Here is a 19,088-nt window from a genome sequence, read left to right as displayed (position 1 = left end):
TAGGATAGAGGGAGGGAGAGAAAATAAAAGCTCAGAAAAATTAACACGATAAAGTTCTTAAATATAAAACACCTAAAAGGTTTCTTTTCAAGTGGGGCACTATGGGAGTGGGACACTGCATATGCTATCAAGACTCAGCTGATGAATTAGTTGATCAGATTCAGTTAGTTGCTGAATCGATCTTTGAAAATTTTTTGTTAAAGGATGTATTTTGGGGGTGGGAGCAAGGCATATTTGGAAATGAAGGGGATGTAAACAATAATATTTTATTTAAATTTTTAAAAATTAAGAGGATGCCTTCATCCTTTTTTTTTTTTTTTTTTTTTTTTTTTTTTTTTTTTTTTTTAATCTGGAAGCAGATCTCCTTGAGAACCAGTAGATGAGTGTTATCTGGGACGAGGACAGGATGGGCTGCCATCTTGTACCTTTGTAAGACCACACATTTGTATACGGTTATGGATCTATTAAGTCACAGCTTTAGAGCTTGAAGGGTCACCCATGCAAACCCCTCTCACTTTTCCTTAATAGAGGAAGAAACTAAAGTCTAAGTGATTCGCCCTGTCACAAAGGCCAGAGGGATGGATCTGAAACTTAGACCTCTGACCCCAGAGAGGTTGCTCTTCCCAAGTTATCTCACTGCCTCCCTCCAGTAAGCAAGTCTGGTGCCTGAGGGCAGCAAGTCCTGGGAGAGGAAGGCAGGTTTGAGGAGAGCCCCAAATGGTCCAGGTGCCCACAAAGGCATTTCTGAAAGCTCTGTAGGGGGCAAAGGTGGGCTGGGGCCTTTGTTTGGAGTCCTGGGGTGAGGGCCTACAGTGGGAGCACAGGACTACAGTTAGCCCTTCCACATTACAGGGGTTGGGGGGCGTGGGTGCCCCAGCAAACTGGAAAATCCACCCAACATTTCTGGCCATCCCGTTGGACCATAGAAGAAATCTGACTGAATCGTATAGATACTACAGATCGTATACATAGATACTATCGTATCTATAATCGTATAGATACTAATCGTATACAATCCTATATATCTATTTTATTAATTTCTGAGTTTCTAAACTTTTGCTGTGAAAACTGCAGGATGTATTTTGGGGGTGGGAGCAAGGCATTCCACAAAACTCCCCCCAAAGTCCCGATTAACATTACACCTACTGGTGACAATCTTGAAATCTCCACGGGGAAAATTGTGGTGTAGAAGGGATAACTATTCTCCTCAGATCCAGCTCCTTATTTTAAAGGGCTATGGAGGAACAAGCTGTTATTATTTGGACTCATCAATGCCTTGTATAGAAGATATATATATATATATATATATATATATATATATATATATATATATATATATATATATATATATATATATATATATATATATATATATATATATATATATATATATATATATATATGTTATGATTCTATAAACTAATGTTTACACGCATTTGGTTAATAAAGCTTGTTTGCTGGCAGTGAGAAATGGGAGACTGATTAGTGTTTCCATTGTACCAATTAACTTAAGCAATTATAGATTGGTTTTGTCGTTGCAAGGAGGGGTACCAAGATCTATGTGAAGGCCCTCAAGGAGTTTCCATTCTAATCTCAGCACAGATAGCTAAAAAATGGCCCCCAACCCCATCCACCCTCCCAATACAAGTTTATCCTCACCACCTAGACAGCGCCCGTTTTAAAAAGTAAACCTTTAGTAAACTAAATATGCTTTTCTTATAGCAACCCTTCAGGTATAATATGGAAAGATTATTATTATTATCTCCATTTTGCAGATAAGGAAACTGAGGCCCAAAGGGATGAGTGAGCTGACTTGGTCAAGGCCACCCAACTAATCAATACCTAAGATAGGATTCAAATCCAAGTCTTCTTCCTGATGTAAAGTCCAATAAACTGGATGGAAAAAGCCTTCTGCACCCAGAAAGAGAGCTATGGAGATTGAATATAAATCAACCCCCTTATATTCCTCCCTTTTTGTTGTGTTTTTTCTTTCTTGTGGTTTTTTCCCTTTTGCTCTTATTTTTTCTCTCAAAGTGATTCATAAAGAATGTGTATTTTAAGTTAATACACACGTGTCACCAGGAAAACAAATTAACAAATAAGTTAAACAACAACAAAGAAAGAGTTTGATCTGCTATGTCCTGGAGCTCTCCTCTGATACCCTGGCAGGTCTCCGGAAGGTGGGTCTGACAGGTCTCAGCAAGCCCGATTGGGAGCCAGAAGAGCCGAGTTCAAATCCTGACTCTCCCACTTACAGCTATGTGACCCGTCATGTCCGCCTCTGTGTCCTCACTGGTCAAATGGGGAGGAGCTTGGGGGCGAACAAGCCGAGATCCCTTGAACCCTCTGATCTTTGCTCCCAAACTGAGGGTCCCCGCCATCCAGGGGTGTCCGGTAAAGTTTGACCAGCACTCTCTGCCGGCAGGGGGCAGCCCAAGTGCGGGACAAACTTCCCTTGAATCATGAGCGTTTTCTCATCAATTTTTTAAGTCTAGAAACCCGCAGAACAAACCATCAAGGCCAATTCCTGGCTTCTAAGGAGTCCCGTTTGCCACGGAAAGTTTAACAGCCAGACCAGCCCTTCCGAGCGCAGTGGGGGCCGGGTCTGGGTTCGAGTGCCGCTTCCGCCACTTCCACTGCGGGACCCTGGGTCCAAGTCTAACGTCCTCAGGCCTCTGATGTCCCTTCCAGACTCAGGCTTGGGATCCTGCCTCCCCCATCCCCTTCCTCCAGGCTGCCCCCCCAGGGGCCCCTTCTCAGGGACCCGGATCCTCTCCACTTGCTCCCACCGATGGGGCCCAGTTCCCTCTACCTGCCTCCTCCCTGGCCCCCTGACCTCCTGGACTTCCGGTCCTCCCCGCACTGCGGGCGTCCTCGGGGATGACCACGTGGGACTCTTCCACAGGCCCCTGACCGGGGAAACTGAGGTAGAGAGGGAGCAGACACTAAGGCACCGGAGCAGCCACCCCGCCCTCCCTCCTCCCAGGTGCCCCCCCGGCCTCCTGGGGCCGCGACCCCCTTCTGTCCGCCGCCCCTCTGTCTCTCTGGCGCTCACTTAATCCCCAGTCAGAGATTTCTCTCGCAGACCCCATTTCTACCCCTCCCTCCGGGTCACTCTCCCCCCTCCCTCCCTCTCGGTTCTCTGCCCCCTTTATTCCCCACAGGTCCCTCTCTGCCCCCTCCCTCCAGTACTGCCCCCTTCTTTAGCTCCACCCCCTGCTTTCTTCCCCCTCCCCCATATCTACTCGCCTGCCCCGTACTTGACCCTTCTTTAACCCCACAACCACTCCCGCTCTCTCCCTCCTCCCCTCCATACCCACTAACGCTCTAACCCCTCCAGCTCTCTCTCTGCCCCCCACATCTACCTCTCCTTTAGCCCCACCCCCAGGTCTCTCTCCCCTCCCCCCCGCCCCCTCCGGCCTCCTCCTTTAACTCCCCCCCCAGTCTCTCTCTGTCCCCCCCTCACGTTTCTCTGTCCCCCTCCAATAACTGCGCCCTTTGCCCCCTCAGGTCTCACTCTTACTGCCTGGGGGTGCCCAGGTGGGCCCCCCACGCCTCCCACAGTCCCCCAGGCCAGACCGACCTGCTCCCTGGGCCTGGCGCCTCCACAGCTACCGCCCCCTACTGGGGACCTCGGGCTCTGCAGCCTCTCAGATCCCGCCTCCTGGGGGCGTGGCCCCTCCTCCGGAGCCCCGCCTCCTCCCTCCTACAGAGGCTCAACTCCAGGATCTGTAAAGTCGGGGCACTTTCCAGAGAACCACAGGGGGCCGCTGCTGCATCCGGGACCCCGAGCTGGATCCCCCCAACGGGAAGGGCCAGAGCTGGGAGGGAGCCTAGAACAAGGGTGTCAGAGGCGGGAAGGGGCCTAGAACAGAAGATGTCAGAGCCGGGAGGAGGCCTAGAACAGGGAGGTGTCAGGGCCCGGGGGAGCCTAGAACAGGGGATGTCAGAGCTGGGAGGGAGCCTAGAACAGGGGATGTCAGAGCTGGGAGGGAGCCTAGAACAGGGGGTGTCAGGGCCGGGGGGAGCCTAGAACAGAAGATGTCAGAGCCGGGAGGAGGCCTAGAACAGAAGATGTCAGAGCCGGGAGGAGGCCTAGAACAGGGGGTGTCAGAGAGTGGAGGGAGCTGGGGGTGTCAGAGCTGGGAGGGTCTGAGAATAGAATGTCAGGGTTGGGAGGGCTTTTGGAACCAGAAATTTCAGCTAAGTAGGTGCCCCCCTTAAAACACCCATAAAATGTGTCTCAGCCAAGGCTCCCTCCACTTGTTCCCTGACACCCCATATAACTAATGACCATTTTCCTGGGGTTTTAAAATTAAGAAGGCCTTCTCCACTCCGCAGGATACGGAGGACTATTATTCCCATTTTGCAGAAAAGGAAACTGAGTCCATGACTTGCTTAAACTCAGAGGTGGAGACCAGGCGGGGGCCAGGGGATTGGCCTGCATCCTTCTCTAGAGAAGTCCGGTCTCACAGGACAATAAAGAGGCCTGGGGGACTGCGGTGTCTCAGAGGGAGAGAGGGGAAGGGGAGGTGTTCCTTTACCCTCCTGCAGCCAATGCCAGGGGCCTCCAGTGCCCCGAGGGACTCAAGGTAGCCCAGGCTGGGATTCTGGGGGCCCAGGCTCTAGGCCCGACACTGCCGTGTGAATCTGGACAAGACCCTTCCCCTCTCCTGGTCTCAGTTTCCTCCCCTGTGAAATGGAGGGCCAGCACCTATAAGATCCCTTCCCACTGGACATCCTAGTGAAGGCGGCTCACATCTCTCTGCAGGTCATGTGAGCTGAGCCCACTAACCCTCACTCACAGATTCAGAACTCCAGACAGCCTTTAGGCTCAGAGAGGTTGGGGGGCGTGCCTAGAGTCACATGGCGACTGTCAGAGGCACCCCACTCTGGTACTCCTGGAGAACAAGGATGTTTTTTCCTTTTTTTTTTTTTTTTTTTTTTTAGTTCAAAGTTCTCTCCCTCCTGACACCCATTCTAGGCAGAACATATTTCCCCGTTACAGGATGTTGCTTTAAAAAGAAAATCCTAAAATGAGCTTATTGTCTCCTCCCTGGGACTTCACTGCTTTTGACTGTGGCTCCTGTGTGCTACAGCCCTGAGGTCTCTCGGGCTGCTCTCCCGTCCCTGACTGGGTCCCATGGAGTCCTCTTCCTTTCCCACACCTGCCTGCCATAACTCCGGTAATAGGCCATCTTTACCCCCTCTAGTAACTGCCTCTCTCCCCATCGCCACCTTTTCCCCTTCCAAACCATCCTTCACTCTCAGAATAATCTTCCTGACACACACAGCTCCCATTGTGTGACTGCTCTGCTCCACACCCTTCAGTGGCTACTTGTTGCCCCTCAGGAAAGTTCACCGTGAGGGACCGGCGTTCAATATGGCGCCACCCAACATTTCCAGCCTTATCTTCCATTACTGGTTTCTGTGAATGCATTTTGTTGTGACCCTGTGTGAGTGCGTGTGTGTGTGTGAGTGTGTGTGTGTGAGTGTGAGTGTGTGTGAGTGCGTGTGTGTGAGTGTGAATGTGTGTGAGTGTGTGTGTGAGTGAGTGAGTGTGAGTGTGTGTATGTGTGAGTGTGTGTGAGTGTGTGAGTATGAGTGTGTGTGAGTGTGAGTGTGTGTGTGTGTGTGAGTGTGTGTGTGTGAGTGTGTGTGTGTGTGTGTGTGTGTGTGAGTGTGTGTGTGTGTATGTGTGAGTGTGTGTGAGTGCGTGTGTGTGTGTGTGTGTGTGTGTGTGTGTGTGTGAGAGAGAGAGAGAGAGAGAGTTTTGCCTCTTTTTTAATCCCCATGTAGCCCTTAGCCCACTGCCTGGCTCTTAGTTTTTTTGCTCTCACCAAACAGACCAAAGTACCCTGCAAAAGTATTGTATTCATTATCTCTGAAGATGAAGGCAAGCTTTTCCAGGGAAGAGGCTTGGTGATGTAATTCCCTGTGATTAGCAGAGGCTTTGGGACATCGTCTAATTAATGTTTGGGGGTTTTCTTCCCTTACTCTTTTCCCATTGGGCAACATGAAATAGGTGGCAAATGGCTTTGGAGCCAGAGATCTGGATTTGAATCTTAATTCTGCGACTTGCTTTCTGTGAGATCTTGGGCAAGTCATCTGGCTGTTATGGGTCTGGAGTCCTATCTGGAAAATGAGCTTGGAAGAGATCCATCCTTTAAATCTATCTATCTACCATCTATCTCTCCATCCATCCATCCACCCATCATTTATCTGTCATCTATCTATCCATCCATCCATGCATCCATCCATCCCTCTATCTATCTACCTACCTACCTATCTATCCATCCCTCTATCTACCTATCTATCTATCTATCATCTATCTATCTGTCTGTCTATCCATCCCTCTATCTATCCATCCATTCATCCATCCATCCCTTCATCTATTTAGCTATCTAGCTATATATCTAGCTATCAATCCATCCATCCATCCTCTACCTACCTACCTACTTATCTATCTATCCATCCATCCATCCCTCTATCTATCTATCCATCCATCCATCTACCTATCTGCCACTCTATCTACCTATCCATCTATCTATCTGTCCATCCATCCATCTATCCCTTTACCTATCTATCCATCCATCCATCCATCTACCTATCTATCCATCCCTCTATCTACCTATCCATCTATCTATCCATCCATCCATCCATCCCTCTATCCAACCATCCATCCATCCATCTACCTATCTATCCGCCACTCTATCTACCTATCCATCTATCTATCTGTCCATCCATCCATCTATCCCTTTACCTATCTATCCATTCATCCATCCATCTACCTATCTATCCATCCCTCTATCTACCTATCCATCTATCTATCCATCCATCCATCCATCCCTCTATCCAACCATCCATCCATCTACCTATCCATCCCTCTATCCATCCATCCATCCATCCATCCATCCATCCATCTATCTATCTATCTATCCCTCTATCCCTCCACCCATCTATCTATCTATCTATCTATCTATCTATCTATCTATCTATCTATCTATCTATCTATCTATCTATCTTCATATATTGACAAAGCAGTCAGAGTGTTGTGTCTGAGGCTATATTTGAACTAGGCTATTGTCCCTCCAGGCCCAATGCTCTATCCAGCGGGCCACCAGCTGCCCCTTGTCCTTTAAATCTTACTCGGTCACCTCCTATAGAAAGTCATCCTTGATCTGACCCTCCCCCCTCCCCAAGATTTCCCCATTCTCCTCTGTCTGGGTGGGTTGTACCTAGTGAGCACCCACTGAGTGGGGGGAGCTGTATTGTGACTCAGGCCCTGCACAAATCATTCACCATCTGTGCCCAAGCCCCCTCATCTATAAAATGAGGACAGACCCCATAGTTTAGGTCCCCCTCTAATCTAAATCTGAGAGGCTGTGGTCCTGCTGGACCCTGACCCAATCTCCATCCCTAATACTCAATACTTACCTTGAGCTGAGGAGATCTGGGCCAGCTGATGCCAGATGTCCAGATTGAAGCCTGGCTCAGCTCTCCCTAGAGCCAGCTCAGAGAGCCTTCTGCCCCAGGGCCCCTGGCAGTAGCAGAGCCCCGGTCAGCCTGTGTCTCCTTGCAGCTTCAGCGACCAGGCCGAAGGCTCCCCCACCCCACCCTGAGTCCGGCCAGCCCCAGGGAGTGGGTGGCGAATGAAAGGGAGCCCTCATCGGCCGGAATCCCGGATCCCTGAGCCAAAGGCCCGGCCTGCTGGCTGGGGGAGGGCAGTGGGGAAGCCTGGGATGGGGCAGCTGGGTCCTGCTGATGGATCTGGACTCCAGAAGGGCCAGGGTCAGCAAGAAGACAGCTTAGAAATCATCTAGGCCACATTTCCTGCTTTTAAAATGGGGAAGTTGAGGCCAGATGATTTAAGGAAGGTCATACAGTAAGTGGAACAGCAAGGATTCGAACATAGTCCTTTGATTCCTGAGTCATGCTCTGTCCCCCTCCCCGCAAACTCTTGCTATTATGTCTGAGGGTTCTGTTCTGTGACATAAATGGAAAAGTGGGCCCCAGGCTCCTTTGGATTTGGGGGTGTCCCTTCCCTGGGAAGGATGCTGGGTGGGCTGGGGGGCTTTGACAGAGCCCCCAGATCCCTCCCTGCCTTCTTAGCTGCCCATGGGATTGTGGGTCGGACTGGTCTGGAACCCCTGGAGCTGCCACCTAGGAAGGGTCCCATCCTCTTGGCCCCCTCAGAGCCCAAGCAGGAGGAACTGTGAAACCTGGCCCTGGCTTTGGCGGCCTGTCACATGAGAATGGCCCCCCAGCTTTTCCCCCTTCTCCCCTTCAGTGTCTCCTCTGGCCAGGGGCCAGGGGCTCCTCCATCCTTCCCTGCTGGCCAGAATGTGGAGCCCAGTAATAAGGGTAGCGGCCCTGGATCCCTCTCCCCTGGGTCTGCCTGCAGGCCCCTCTGGCTTCAGTCCCCCTGCCCTCGCCCTCCTCCTTTGGCTCCCCTGTTCCACCCGGCCCAGTGGCCACATGAGTGGGGCTGGAGAGGACCAGGAGACACGGCTCCATCCCACCTGGAACCCTTCCTCTCTAGGCCAGCTCAGCCTTGACCTCCTCCTCAGCCAAATGGGGATGATCCAATCTGGCTGGCCACCTCACCAGGCTCTCTGGAGGAATCTTAGCACACTTGAGTAGGAGAAGGGATGACGAGTCATCATCCTCATAATCTCATCAAGGGCCTCCTTCCCAGGCCCTCTGGCAGGATCAGGCTTACGTTAGTGTTTGGGGTGCAGAGTCTGGCTCAGGAATCAGGACACCTGAGCGCTCATCCCTGTCCTGCCCGACTGGCTGTGTGTTCTCGGCAGATCTCCCCCCCCTCCCCCCCCCCCCCCGCCTTGATTTCCTTAATTGTCACACAGGATTGATCCCAGCTGCCCTGCTCACCTGCCCAGTTTGACCCAGGGAGCAGAGGAAGGCAGCAATGGAACTGGGAGTAATATTGGGACTGCCAAGTGGAGGGAGCAGAAGGCATTTATTACCATCTTTTAGCAGACAATGAGAAAGAGAGAGACAGACAGACAAGGAGATAGAGAGAAACAAAGACAGAGACAGACAGAGAAACAGAGACAGAGAGACAAACAGGGAGATAGATTCAGAGACAGAGAGGCAGACAGAAACAGAGAGAGACAGACAGAGAGAAAGAGAAACAGAGAGAGAGACAAAGACAGAGAGAGACAGACAGACAGGGAGATAGAGAGAAACAAAGACAGAGACAGAGAGAGAAAGAGAAACAGAGAGAGAGACAAAGACAGAGAGAGACAGACAGACAGGGAGATAGAAACAAAGACAGAGACAGAGAGAGAAAGAGAAACAGAGACACAAAGACAGAGAGAGACAGACAGACAGGGAGATAGAGAGAAACAAAGACAGAGACAGAGAAAGAAAGAGAAACAGAGAGAAATAGAGAAATAGAGACAGAGAGACAAACAGGGAGATAGATTCAGAGACAGAGAGGCAGACCAAAACAGAGAGAGAGAAAGAGAAACAGAGACAGAGAAACAAACCGGGAGATAGAGAGACAAACAGGGAGATAGAGAGAAACAGAGACAGGGAGATAGATTCAGAGTCAGAGAGGCAGACAGAAACAGAGAGAGACACACAGAGAGAGAAAGAGAAACAGAGAGACAGAGACAAAGACAGAGAGAGACAGAGAGAGAAAGAGAAACAGAGAGACAGACAAAGACAGAGAGAGACAGACAGACAGACAGGGAGATAGAGATTGTAGAGCCGCATTTCCCGCTCACAACTGAAGTCCATGGAGAAGAGGCAGCCGCAGGGCTGGGAGGCTGGTGGTAGTGAAGGTGACAGGCAGGGCTGTGGTGCTGGAGGTGGCTCAGACAGGGCAGAGCGGGATCCTGGCCCATGGGCGGGGAAGGAAGCCTCAGATCGGCACTAAGTCCTGTCCTCAGCTTCTGGGTTGCATTGGAAGGGGGTCAGAGAAGAGCCCAGGGGGATCAGGAGAAGCCTAAAGGGGGTCCCCACCCACTCCTGAGATGAACACCCACCTTTCCCATCTAGCTCTATGGCCCAAGGAGACCCATAAAGCCCTTGGGACTCCCGCCCAAAGAGGAACAATTCCGAGTGTGCCCTCGGAGCCCTCGGCAGCCCGGCCCCTCGCGGGCTCACTTATATCTCCCCTATGCACTCACCCCAGGTTCTCATGTACACCCCCACGCGGAGTGTTCCTGCCCTTCTGACAGATGCCCACCCGAGTCACCCACACCTGGGCCCATATTTACCATGGGCATGTGCACACACATTCACCCCCCGCTTCAGGTTCTTCGGTTTATATTTAAGCCCTAGGCTGCCATCCCACCCCCCACAGTCAGGGGGCTCACCCTCCCCCCGACAGCCATGGGTACATACTTTTGCCCACAAGCCACACTGCCCCCACACACCCTAGAGCCCCGAGGGAGCTCCTCCCACATCGACCCCAGCCTGTGCAGGCAACCCTTTCACAGGGTCTGAAGCCCTCCGCACACACTGGGATCAGAGCCCAACTTGGAGGGCAGGAGGGGGACGGCTCCCCCCGTGCCAGCCCGTGCCCACCCTTAAAAGGGTGATGGGGAAGGCTGGACCTCTCCTCCCTCAGGCTCCTTCTGGGGCAGGACCTCCTTTCTCTATTTTATGCCTGAGTTCTCTCCCCCAGGGATGGAGGCCCTGGGGGTTGGGAGGGACCCACGCCCAGAAGACCATGTATACAGGTCTCAGGGACACTCTGTCCTGGGCCTGCCCAGGCTCCAGGCGCTCGACCACCAGCTGGAGTCCACAGGACCCTGTATCTTGCCTCTGGGCCTGCTGGGTGGCTGGGGCTGACCTAGTGGTGTTGGGGGACTGGGGCGATGGTCCCCAATGGGGAAGCAATGGCTCATGGCAGGTAGAAATGGCAGTGCCCGGGCCCCTCCTGGGCGCACCTAGAGTGGGGAGGGGCTCAGCAGAGCTGGATGGCTGCCCACCTACATGGGAGAGGGAATGACTCACATTTTGGGTGTGGCTATTGGCACTAGATGGGATTGCATGTGGAGGCTATAGGACCAAAGGACACCAGCAATCGATTGGCACAGAATTGGGCACAGGCCTGCCCCCGTTTGCCCAGAAGCTGTCCTCTCTTGTGGGATCCTGGGAGCAGAGGAAGAGATCATCCTGAGGAACAGTGGGCACAAGACCCCAGCCTGCCATTGCCCATCTCCTCTCTCCAGTCTTGGATTGTCCAGAAGGGACAGGGAGGGGGAGATAGGGCATCTTTGGCCAATACTGGAGTCTGGGGCTCAGGGAAGGGATGGAACTTTGTCCCCTGCTCCGAGGCCCCTGGAGAGACGCTGGCGTCCTGGGCTGGCAAAGAGCAGCGGGGCTATTGCTATGGGACAGATGCTAGGGCGGGGGTGGGGAGGAGATGACCCCCCTGTCATCGGGAAGGAAGCCAGGCAGGGCGGGAGAGCGGACGGAGAGGCCCGTCTTGACTCAGGAGGGCCCAGGAGCAGCCTCGCCAGGGCTGACCCGGCCTGGAGGCAGGGCTCTCCGGCCCTCTGTCTCTGTCGCCGGGCCTGGGCCGGCTCTCAGACGTCGGGGCTCCCGAAGGCCAGGTTGTCCCGGATCATCAGGGTCTTGCGGAAGTTCCGGTCCAGGAGAGGTCTTTGCGTTCGCCACTTGTGGGCTTCCCGTAAACCGGGCTCGAAGTAGTAGATGCAGGCCCCGAAACCAACCAAGATGAGGATGGAAATCATGAGATAGACGGGCACAAACCAGTCCAGGAAATGCGGCATGGCCCCTTCGGTGGTGGCTGCTGACGGTGGGGAAGGGGGGAAGCACGTGGTTAATGCACAATTATAGCCAGGATCCTCCATTGCTCAGCATGGAATATGTTGTCACATCCATGTTGCATGTGGGGAAGCTGAGGCTCGGAGGGGGCAGCCAGCGCTCACAGAGTTGGGACTCCAAGCCAGGGCTGGGGCTCAGCCACACTCGTCCCACTGGGCCTTTTGCCAGGCTAGCCCCATCCTGCCGTGGGCTCCACGGTCCTGTCACCCGGCCCCTGAGGGCCCCTCCCTGTGGGCAGGACTGCAGAGGCCTCCAGCCCATTCTGCTTCGGGTTCCTGCCATGGGAATGGGCCACAGGTCGGCTGCGGCTGGCAGAGACCCTCCCCAAACTGCAGACGAGGAAGGATGGACAGAGAGACCCTGCAGGGGCGGGCCTCTCCATCCCCAGCGCTCCCGGTCCTGGGCCAGCGGAGGAGAGCAGGGTGCACCAGGGAGCCAGCGATTCCTGAGGCTGCTTAGTCATTTAGGGGAAGTTGGAGGGACAGTGCTGGAGACAGCAAGGCCTGGTACAGGTCTTCCCTTTGTCACTTAACCAGCCCTGCGCCCAAGGCAACCTTTTCTCAGCCTCAGTCTTCCTGTCAGGTAAATGAGAGAGTACTTTCTGCACAACCTCTCCAAATGCCAAGGAAAATGCAGGGAAGCAAAGGACTTTGCTACAATGTCCTGCCATTTTGCATAGATTTGGCGGGGCTCCTCCCCACTGGGGATCCCAGGGCTGCTTCCAGCCCTCCAAAGCTCTCCAGGCTTTACGCAGCCATTCCCCAGAGCTCCCTTTCCTGGGAGGTAAAGCTGGGAGGGGGAGAGATGTCTAGAGGTGGGGGCAGCCCTGGGGGAGCAGGGGTCCTGGCCCTCCCCCCCACAATTCCCCCCAGACCAGCTGGTCTCTCTAGACAGCCTACACTTCCCTGAAGGAAGCCAGCAGGGGTTACAAACTGGGAGGGTGAAGCCCTTCTGGAGGAGGTCAAGTACCCAAGATCACCCAGCCAGGCCCCGGGCCGCCAGAATCTGCATTTCCCCACGTCCGACTGCCTCCCCCTCGGGATAAGGTCACATTCCGGGGAGCCCCGCCCCCGTGCCGCCCCCTCCCCGGGCTTCTTGGGGCTCAGGTGGCGCTGGGAGGCTTCCCTGCTCCTTTGTTCCCCTGTCGCCCCAGACTGAACGTCCCTGCCTCGGTGAGGGCCCGGGAAGCCCAGTCCCAGCTGGCATCTCTTCCTGCTCCCCAGAGCGGCTCCCAAGCACAGCCCCCTGGCGCGGGTCCCCAAAGCCGCCCCCGGACTCACCTCGAGCCGTGCTCAGCCCCTGTGGGCGCGGTTCTCAGAAGCCCGGGGCTTAGGGGCGCTCCCTGAGGACACCAGCATCTGCGCAAGGCGCTGGGGGCCGGGGCCCCGGGCCGGCTCAGGTCCGAGACAGAGGGCCTCAGTGGTCCACGCCGCGGCCAGCCTCTGGCGCTGGTCAGCTCCCTTCGCTCCGGCCTCAGGATGGCAGGAGGCGGGACCTCCCTCCGCCAATCAGCAGCCTGGGGCTTTCTCCTCAGTTACCAGGGAAACCAACCTTGGCTCACTTATGCACGTGGTACCGAGCCTGTGATGGGGAGGGGGGGCACAGGGTGAGAGAAGAGGAGGGGGAGCCGGTCTGTCTGCAGGGGAGGGAGGGGGCTGGATCAGGCGGGAGGGGCCTCGGGCTGACATCACGCGGGTCGGTAGAGTGCTCGTCCTATGGTCAACAGAGTCAGGAGCCTGTGAGTTACAGGGTCAAGGACAAGATTTGGAGAGTTTTTCTTTTTCCTTTCTTCTCTTTCTTCTCTTTCTTCTCTTTCTTTCTTTCTTTCTTTCTTTCTTTCTTTCTTTCTTTCTTTCTTTCTTTCTTTCTTTCTTTCTTTCTTTCTTTCTTTCTTTCTTTCTTTCTTTCTTTCTTTCTTTCTTTCTTTTCTTCTTTCCTTCCTTCCTTCCTTCTTTCTTTCTTTCTTTCTTTCTTTCTTTCTTTCTTTCTTTCTTTCTTTCTTTCTTTCTTTCTTTCTTTCTTTCTTTCTTTCTTTCTTTCTTTCTTTCTTTCTTTTCTTCTTTCCTTCCTTCTTTCTTTTTTACTTTCTTTCTTTCCTTCTTTCCTTCTTTCTTTCTTTCTTTTTTCCTTCTTTCCTTCCTTCCCTCCCTCCCTCCCTCCCTTCCTTCCCTCCCTCCTTCCCTCCCTCCTTCCCTCTCTTTCTTTCTTTCTTTCTTTCTTTCTTTCTTTCTTTCTTTCTTTCTTTCTTTCTTTCTTTCTTTCTTTCTTTCTTTCTTTCTCTTTCTTTTTCTTTCTTTCCTTCTTTCTCTTTCTTTTTCCTTTCTTCTCTTTCTTTCTTTCTTTCTTTCTTTCTCTTTCTTTCCTTCTTTCCTTCCTTCTTTCTTTTTCCACTCTTTCTTTCTTTCTTCTTTCCTTCATTCTTTCCTTGTTTCCTTCCTTCTTTCTTTTTTACTCTTTCTTTCTTTCTTTCCTTCCTTCCTTCCTTCCTTCCTTCCTTCCTTCCTTCCTTCCTTCCTTCCTTCCTTCCTTCCTTCCTTCCTTCCTTCCTTCCTTCCTTCCTTCCTTCCTTTCTTTCTCTCTTTCTCTTTTTCTTTCTGAGGTTACCAGGAATATCCCAGGGCTTGCAGCCAGTTCACTTTCTCAGATGACAACGGAGGCCAGGTCTGAGGATTGAGCTTCAGCTCAAACCCCTCTCAGGATCTTCCCTAGTGCTGCCTCCTCCTGATGATCTCTTTCCTTGCCCCAGACTGTTAGAATGAGATCCTTTGGAGCAACTTTCCCCCTGGCTCAGTGAGAAGCATCCTAAATCCCTGGTGGTTCAGTTTTCAGTCACTCAGTGCAGAAAGATCACTGGAAACCTGAGTTCCAATTCTGCCTGTGAGTCTGTTAGTCAGATGATCTTATGATCGTCACTTAACCTTACTCGGATTCAGCTTCCTCACCTCTAAAGTTAAAATGATACTATTTTCTCTCTCTCTCTCTCTTTTTAAATTAAAGCTTTTTCTTTTTTCAAAACATATGCATGGATAATTCTGCAACATTAGCCCTTGCAAAACCTTGTGTTGCAGTTTTTCCCTCCCTTTTCTCACCTCCCTCCCCTAGGTGGCAAGTAGTCCAATATATATTAAATATGGTAGAACTATATATCAAATATAGTGTGTGCATACATATTTATACAATTATCTTGCTGCACAAGAAAAATCAAATCAAAAAAGAAAAAAAATGTGAAAAAATAAAATGCAAACAACAAAAAGAGTGAGAATGCTATGTAATTACCCACACTCCTCTCTCTGGGTGTAAATGGCACTCTTCATCACAAGATCATTGGAACTTGTCTGAATCATCTCAATGTTGAAGAGAGCCATGCCCATCAAAATTGATCATCATATAATCTTGTTGCCGTGTACATGGTTCTGCTCATTTCACTTAGCAGAATGATACTATTTTCAATCATATCTCCCTCAAAGGTCTGTGGTAAAAGACAAGATAGTTGGCCCACAGGTGCAGAAATGTTTGTGGCAGCCCTTTTTGTAGTGGCCAGAAACTGGAAACTGAGTGGATGCCCATCAGCTGGAGAATGGTTGAGTAAGTTATGGTATATGAATGTTATGGAATATTATTGTTCTGTAAGAAATGACCAGCAGAAGGATTTCAGAAAGGCCTGGAGAGACGTGCTTGAACTGATGCTAATTGAGTAAATTCTTTATACACAAGACCATTTGGTAGAAACTCATTTTTTATTTTTTCAAATTTATTTATTTTTAAAGCACATTGCTTGATGAATCATGTTGGGATAGAAAAATCAGATCAAAAGGGAAAAATCAGGGAGAGATGAAGAGCAAAAACAGAAAAAAGAAGTGGTCATAGCATATATTGATTTACATTTAGTCTAGGAGCTCATTTTAGAGATGAAGAAATTCAGGGCCAAGGGGATCAGCACCACAGACAGCTCAGAGCCCCTAGTTTAACCTTCTGAATGACAGGGCTGGAGATTCACCCACAGGGAGGGCACTTGGAGCAGCAAACACATAAGGGGAGACAACAGGCCCTATTCTGGAGGTCTCTGAGACGGGGGTAGTGAATCTGTAATCTGTGTAAGCTGAGGAAGGGGCTAGAACTGATGGTGAAAAGCTTCCCAAGGAAGCAGAGCCCTTCGAGATGGTCCTAAAGTAGACAGGTCATTTCTTCCAGCTGGAGCACAAGGTCCTGCGGTGGGGGGAGAATTGCTTCACTTTTATTTCCCCATCACCAGAGCCACACAACAATGTCCCACATTAGAGTAGGTGCTTAATTAATGCTTTTTGAATAACGCCCTCGAGATAGTTCTGAATGCCATGCTCTGGGACCAAGTTGGAGAACTCAATGAGGCTCCAAGAGCAGCAAATGGTGACCCATCCATTCCAAACCAGTCTCATCCAAGGCTGCACCTCTATTCTCTCTCTTTTAAAAATTAATTGATCAATTTGTTGTCTTTATTGTCAGCCTTCGGAGGAAGGACCCAGGCGGTGGGCTGTTTGAGCAGAGGGCAATCCGTGGGCTGAAGGCAAGAAGGCCCAGAGAGGAAAGGTCACAGGGCTAAGATCTAACAGGCAGCAATTCTTTTTTTAATAATAGTTTTTATTTACCAGATATATGCATGGGTAATTTTACAACATTGACAATTGCCAAACCTTTTGTTCTAATTTTTCCCCTCCCCCCCAAATGGTAGGTTGACCAATATGGGCAGCAATTCTAAATGGGAGTTTTGTGGAAGCGGCAGATAATCTTTGAAGATCAGCAGACAACACGGAGCCTATGACTAACTACAACAAGACACTGTAAATACCATATAAAAGAAAAAAAATTCAGATTTCTTCTCTGGAACAAAGAGGGAGGGAGGGACAACAAAGAGTAGGGGAGGAAGACTCTCACCGAAGCAATCTCTGTGGTGTGGAAGGAGTAACTATATACAAAGCATTTTCCTCAGGAAACACTTTGCATTCTCTGGGTCTACTTCATTAGCACAGAACTTAGTACATAGTAGGAGCTTAATTCTTGTTGTTGTTGTTGCTGAGGCAATTGGGGTTAAGTGATCTGCCCAGAGTCACACAGACAAGAAGTGTTAAGTGGTCTGAGGTCAAATTTGAACTCAGATCTTCCTGATTATAGGGCTGGTGCTCTATCTATTGCACCACCTAGCTGCCCCTGTAGGAGATTAATAAATGCTTGGTTTGACTTGATCTTCTCCAGGGTCCTGTAAACAACAGTTGCTTACTAAATGTTTGTTGAATTGAAATCATCTGGGTATGTCAAGTACATCTCCTTTTAACAAATGGGGAAACTGAGGCTCAGGGGGATCTCAGGTGCAGCTCTTTCCATTTAATGCTCACGGATTTATCCCCTTGGGTCCTTTTAAGATTTTAGGTAACCATGTCCCCTGGGTGTACTGGAGGGGTAACCTGGTGGTCTGGGGGTTTGGGGAGATTTTCATGGTGTAGTTGGAGAAGGCTTTTCGGAAAGCACCAAGGTGTATGATGAATTGGGTGACTAGAGTGACATATAAGGATGTCAGTATTAAAAGCCTTCCATCTGAGGGTCAAAGGGGTTTCCTTCATGGGTTCCCTTGGGGTGATGTGGATTTACAATAGAATGACTAAGAGACTGGGGACCCAGCCCTTGCAGGTTCCTTTTAAATTCTAGCTTTTTATTTTCCAAATACGCACAAAGGTAATTTTCAACATTCACCCTTGCAAAACCTGGTGTTCCAAATTTTGTCTCCCTCTAGCCCCTCCCCTAGATGGCGAGTAATCCAATATACATTAAACACGTGCAATTCTATACATATTTCCCCATTTATCATGTCCTGGAAGGTTTCTTGACCCAGTTTAGTGAGAACTCATTTTAGAGTATAGTTTATCTTTTCCACTTTGCCTGAGGATTTGGGGATGCTAGGCCAATCGGAGGTGATTTCAAGGGCTTCCTCTCTTTGCTGTCTCATTTGCGACACCCTGCAATGAGAGAGATAAACCAAAACTAAGGGTGATTTCTTCCAGTGCTGCTTTAGTTAACTCTTGGGTCCTGTGCTGGAAGCCATTGCGTGGGGGCATGGGGGTGTTCTATCTGCCAGTCTTCCCCTGGTCATGTGCCCTCCTCTGATCCACTTTAGGCAGGAATGACTGCCTCACAACTCTCTCTGGACTGACTTGGGCAGGGATGGGGTGGGCTCAACAGCCTTACCTTATGGTCTCCCCCAGCTGATTTCCATAAAGACAGGTTTTATGAGGGTATGAAGTTCGTTCCTCCTCAGGTGAGCGGCCTGGTGAAGGCCGTGAAGGAGCTTCTGCCGGCCCTGTGTGGTCTTGGTACCCTCCTGAGGGGTTAAGTGATTACCCCTTTTCAGGACCAGGGCCTGCTCCTGAGGGCTATAGGTAGGGGTGTAAAACTTCAGAATCTGGGGGACCAGGGGTGCCGGGGAAGGGGGCAGACATGTATCACTCTAGGCTGCAGAGTCCACAATTTGTTGCCTGGAGACTAAGTAGAGTCCCCCTTGATGGCCTTTATGGAAAGTTCCTGAGCAGCTCAGAACAAACGTGAAATCTCTCCAAAAGGACTGCTTGGCTCTTAGGAATCCCGGGGCCTTCCGGATGGCCCCATGTGTGTGCAGGACATGGAACACATCCTCGGAGTCTAAATGGATGTGGACCCTTCAGCCGTTCCCTAGTTCCTGGTCTCTAGTAAGGGCGATGCGTTCTGCTCCTGGTGAAGTCCCTGGGCTTGGCTTTTACGGCGAGGGCGACCACAGAATAACCAGCCCCTCCTCTCTCTCCCATCTGTGAACCATTCTCCATCAGGTCTGGGCAACTAGAGTAAACCCCATCAATGGTCTCCTCCCGGTTTGTGGATGATGTTCCCAGAACCTCTGGTGCTGGGAATCAAAGTAGCCAGGTTTAAAGGGTTAGGTCAGGGGGCTCAAGAAGAAGGGTTCGATTTTTGCTAAGCCCACCTCCAGACAGCCATCGCCGGCTTTTGGACTCTAAAATCCTCTGGACGCAGCGAAGGGTTCGGACTTCAGGAGTGAGCCCGGTGGCTTCTTCAGTAAGGACGGCCCTGGTGGCCACTCCTCGAAGGCGGGGGAGCCAGCCCAAAGGGACACTGTCGGGTTGTTTGTAGAAATAAGGCACCGGAAGGGGGTCCGGGCCTAAAAACCCAGCGAGGCGCCCAGGACTGTCACCAATATACAAAGTGGAAGGCTTCTCTAGGAAGCCTTAGGAAGAGCAAGGGCC

At 51.0% G+C, this 19,088-nt stretch overlaps 1 protein-coding gene across 2 annotated transcripts; it reads right to left on the bottom strand.

Moving 5' to 3' along the window:
• Positions 1-8,961: 8,961 nt before the first annotated feature.
• Positions 8,962-13,323, bottom strand: SMIM45 (small integral membrane protein 45). Of its 2 annotated transcripts, none has more exons than XM_074271853.1 (2): positions 13,107-13,323; positions 8,962-11,788 (listed from the first exon to the last, which is right to left on the bottom strand). In XM_074271853.1, exon 2 carries the CDS (start codon positions 11,769-11,771, stop codon positions 11,565-11,567), a length of 207 nt encoding a protein of 68 aa, XP_074127954.1. In that variant the 5' UTR covers positions 11,772-11,788; positions 13,107-13,323; the 3' UTR covers positions 8,962-11,564. The 2 variants fall into 2 exon arrangements, with proteins under 2 accessions (XP_074127954.1, XP_074127953.1); XM_074271852.1 differs by having other exon boundaries at positions 8,962-11,791; positions 13,107-13,320.
• Positions 13,324-19,088: the final 5,765 nt, after the last annotated feature.

This window comes from Sminthopsis crassicaudata, chromosome 5 (genome assembly GCF_048593235.1).
Source record: "Sminthopsis crassicaudata isolate SCR6 chromosome 5, ASM4859323v1, whole genome shotgun sequence".
NCBI lineage: Eukaryota > Metazoa > Chordata > Mammalia > Dasyuromorphia > Dasyuridae > Sminthopsis > Sminthopsis crassicaudata.
The sequence above is the reverse complement of the archived record's forward strand: the minus strand, read 5'-3'. Positions and strand labels throughout refer to the sequence as shown.

Excerpts from the sequence above, each read along its gene's own strand:
- SMIM45 (XM_074271853.1), bottom strand. The coding sequence starts at position 11,771 with ATGCCGCATTTCCTGGACTGGTTTGTGCCCGTCTATCTCATGATTTCC.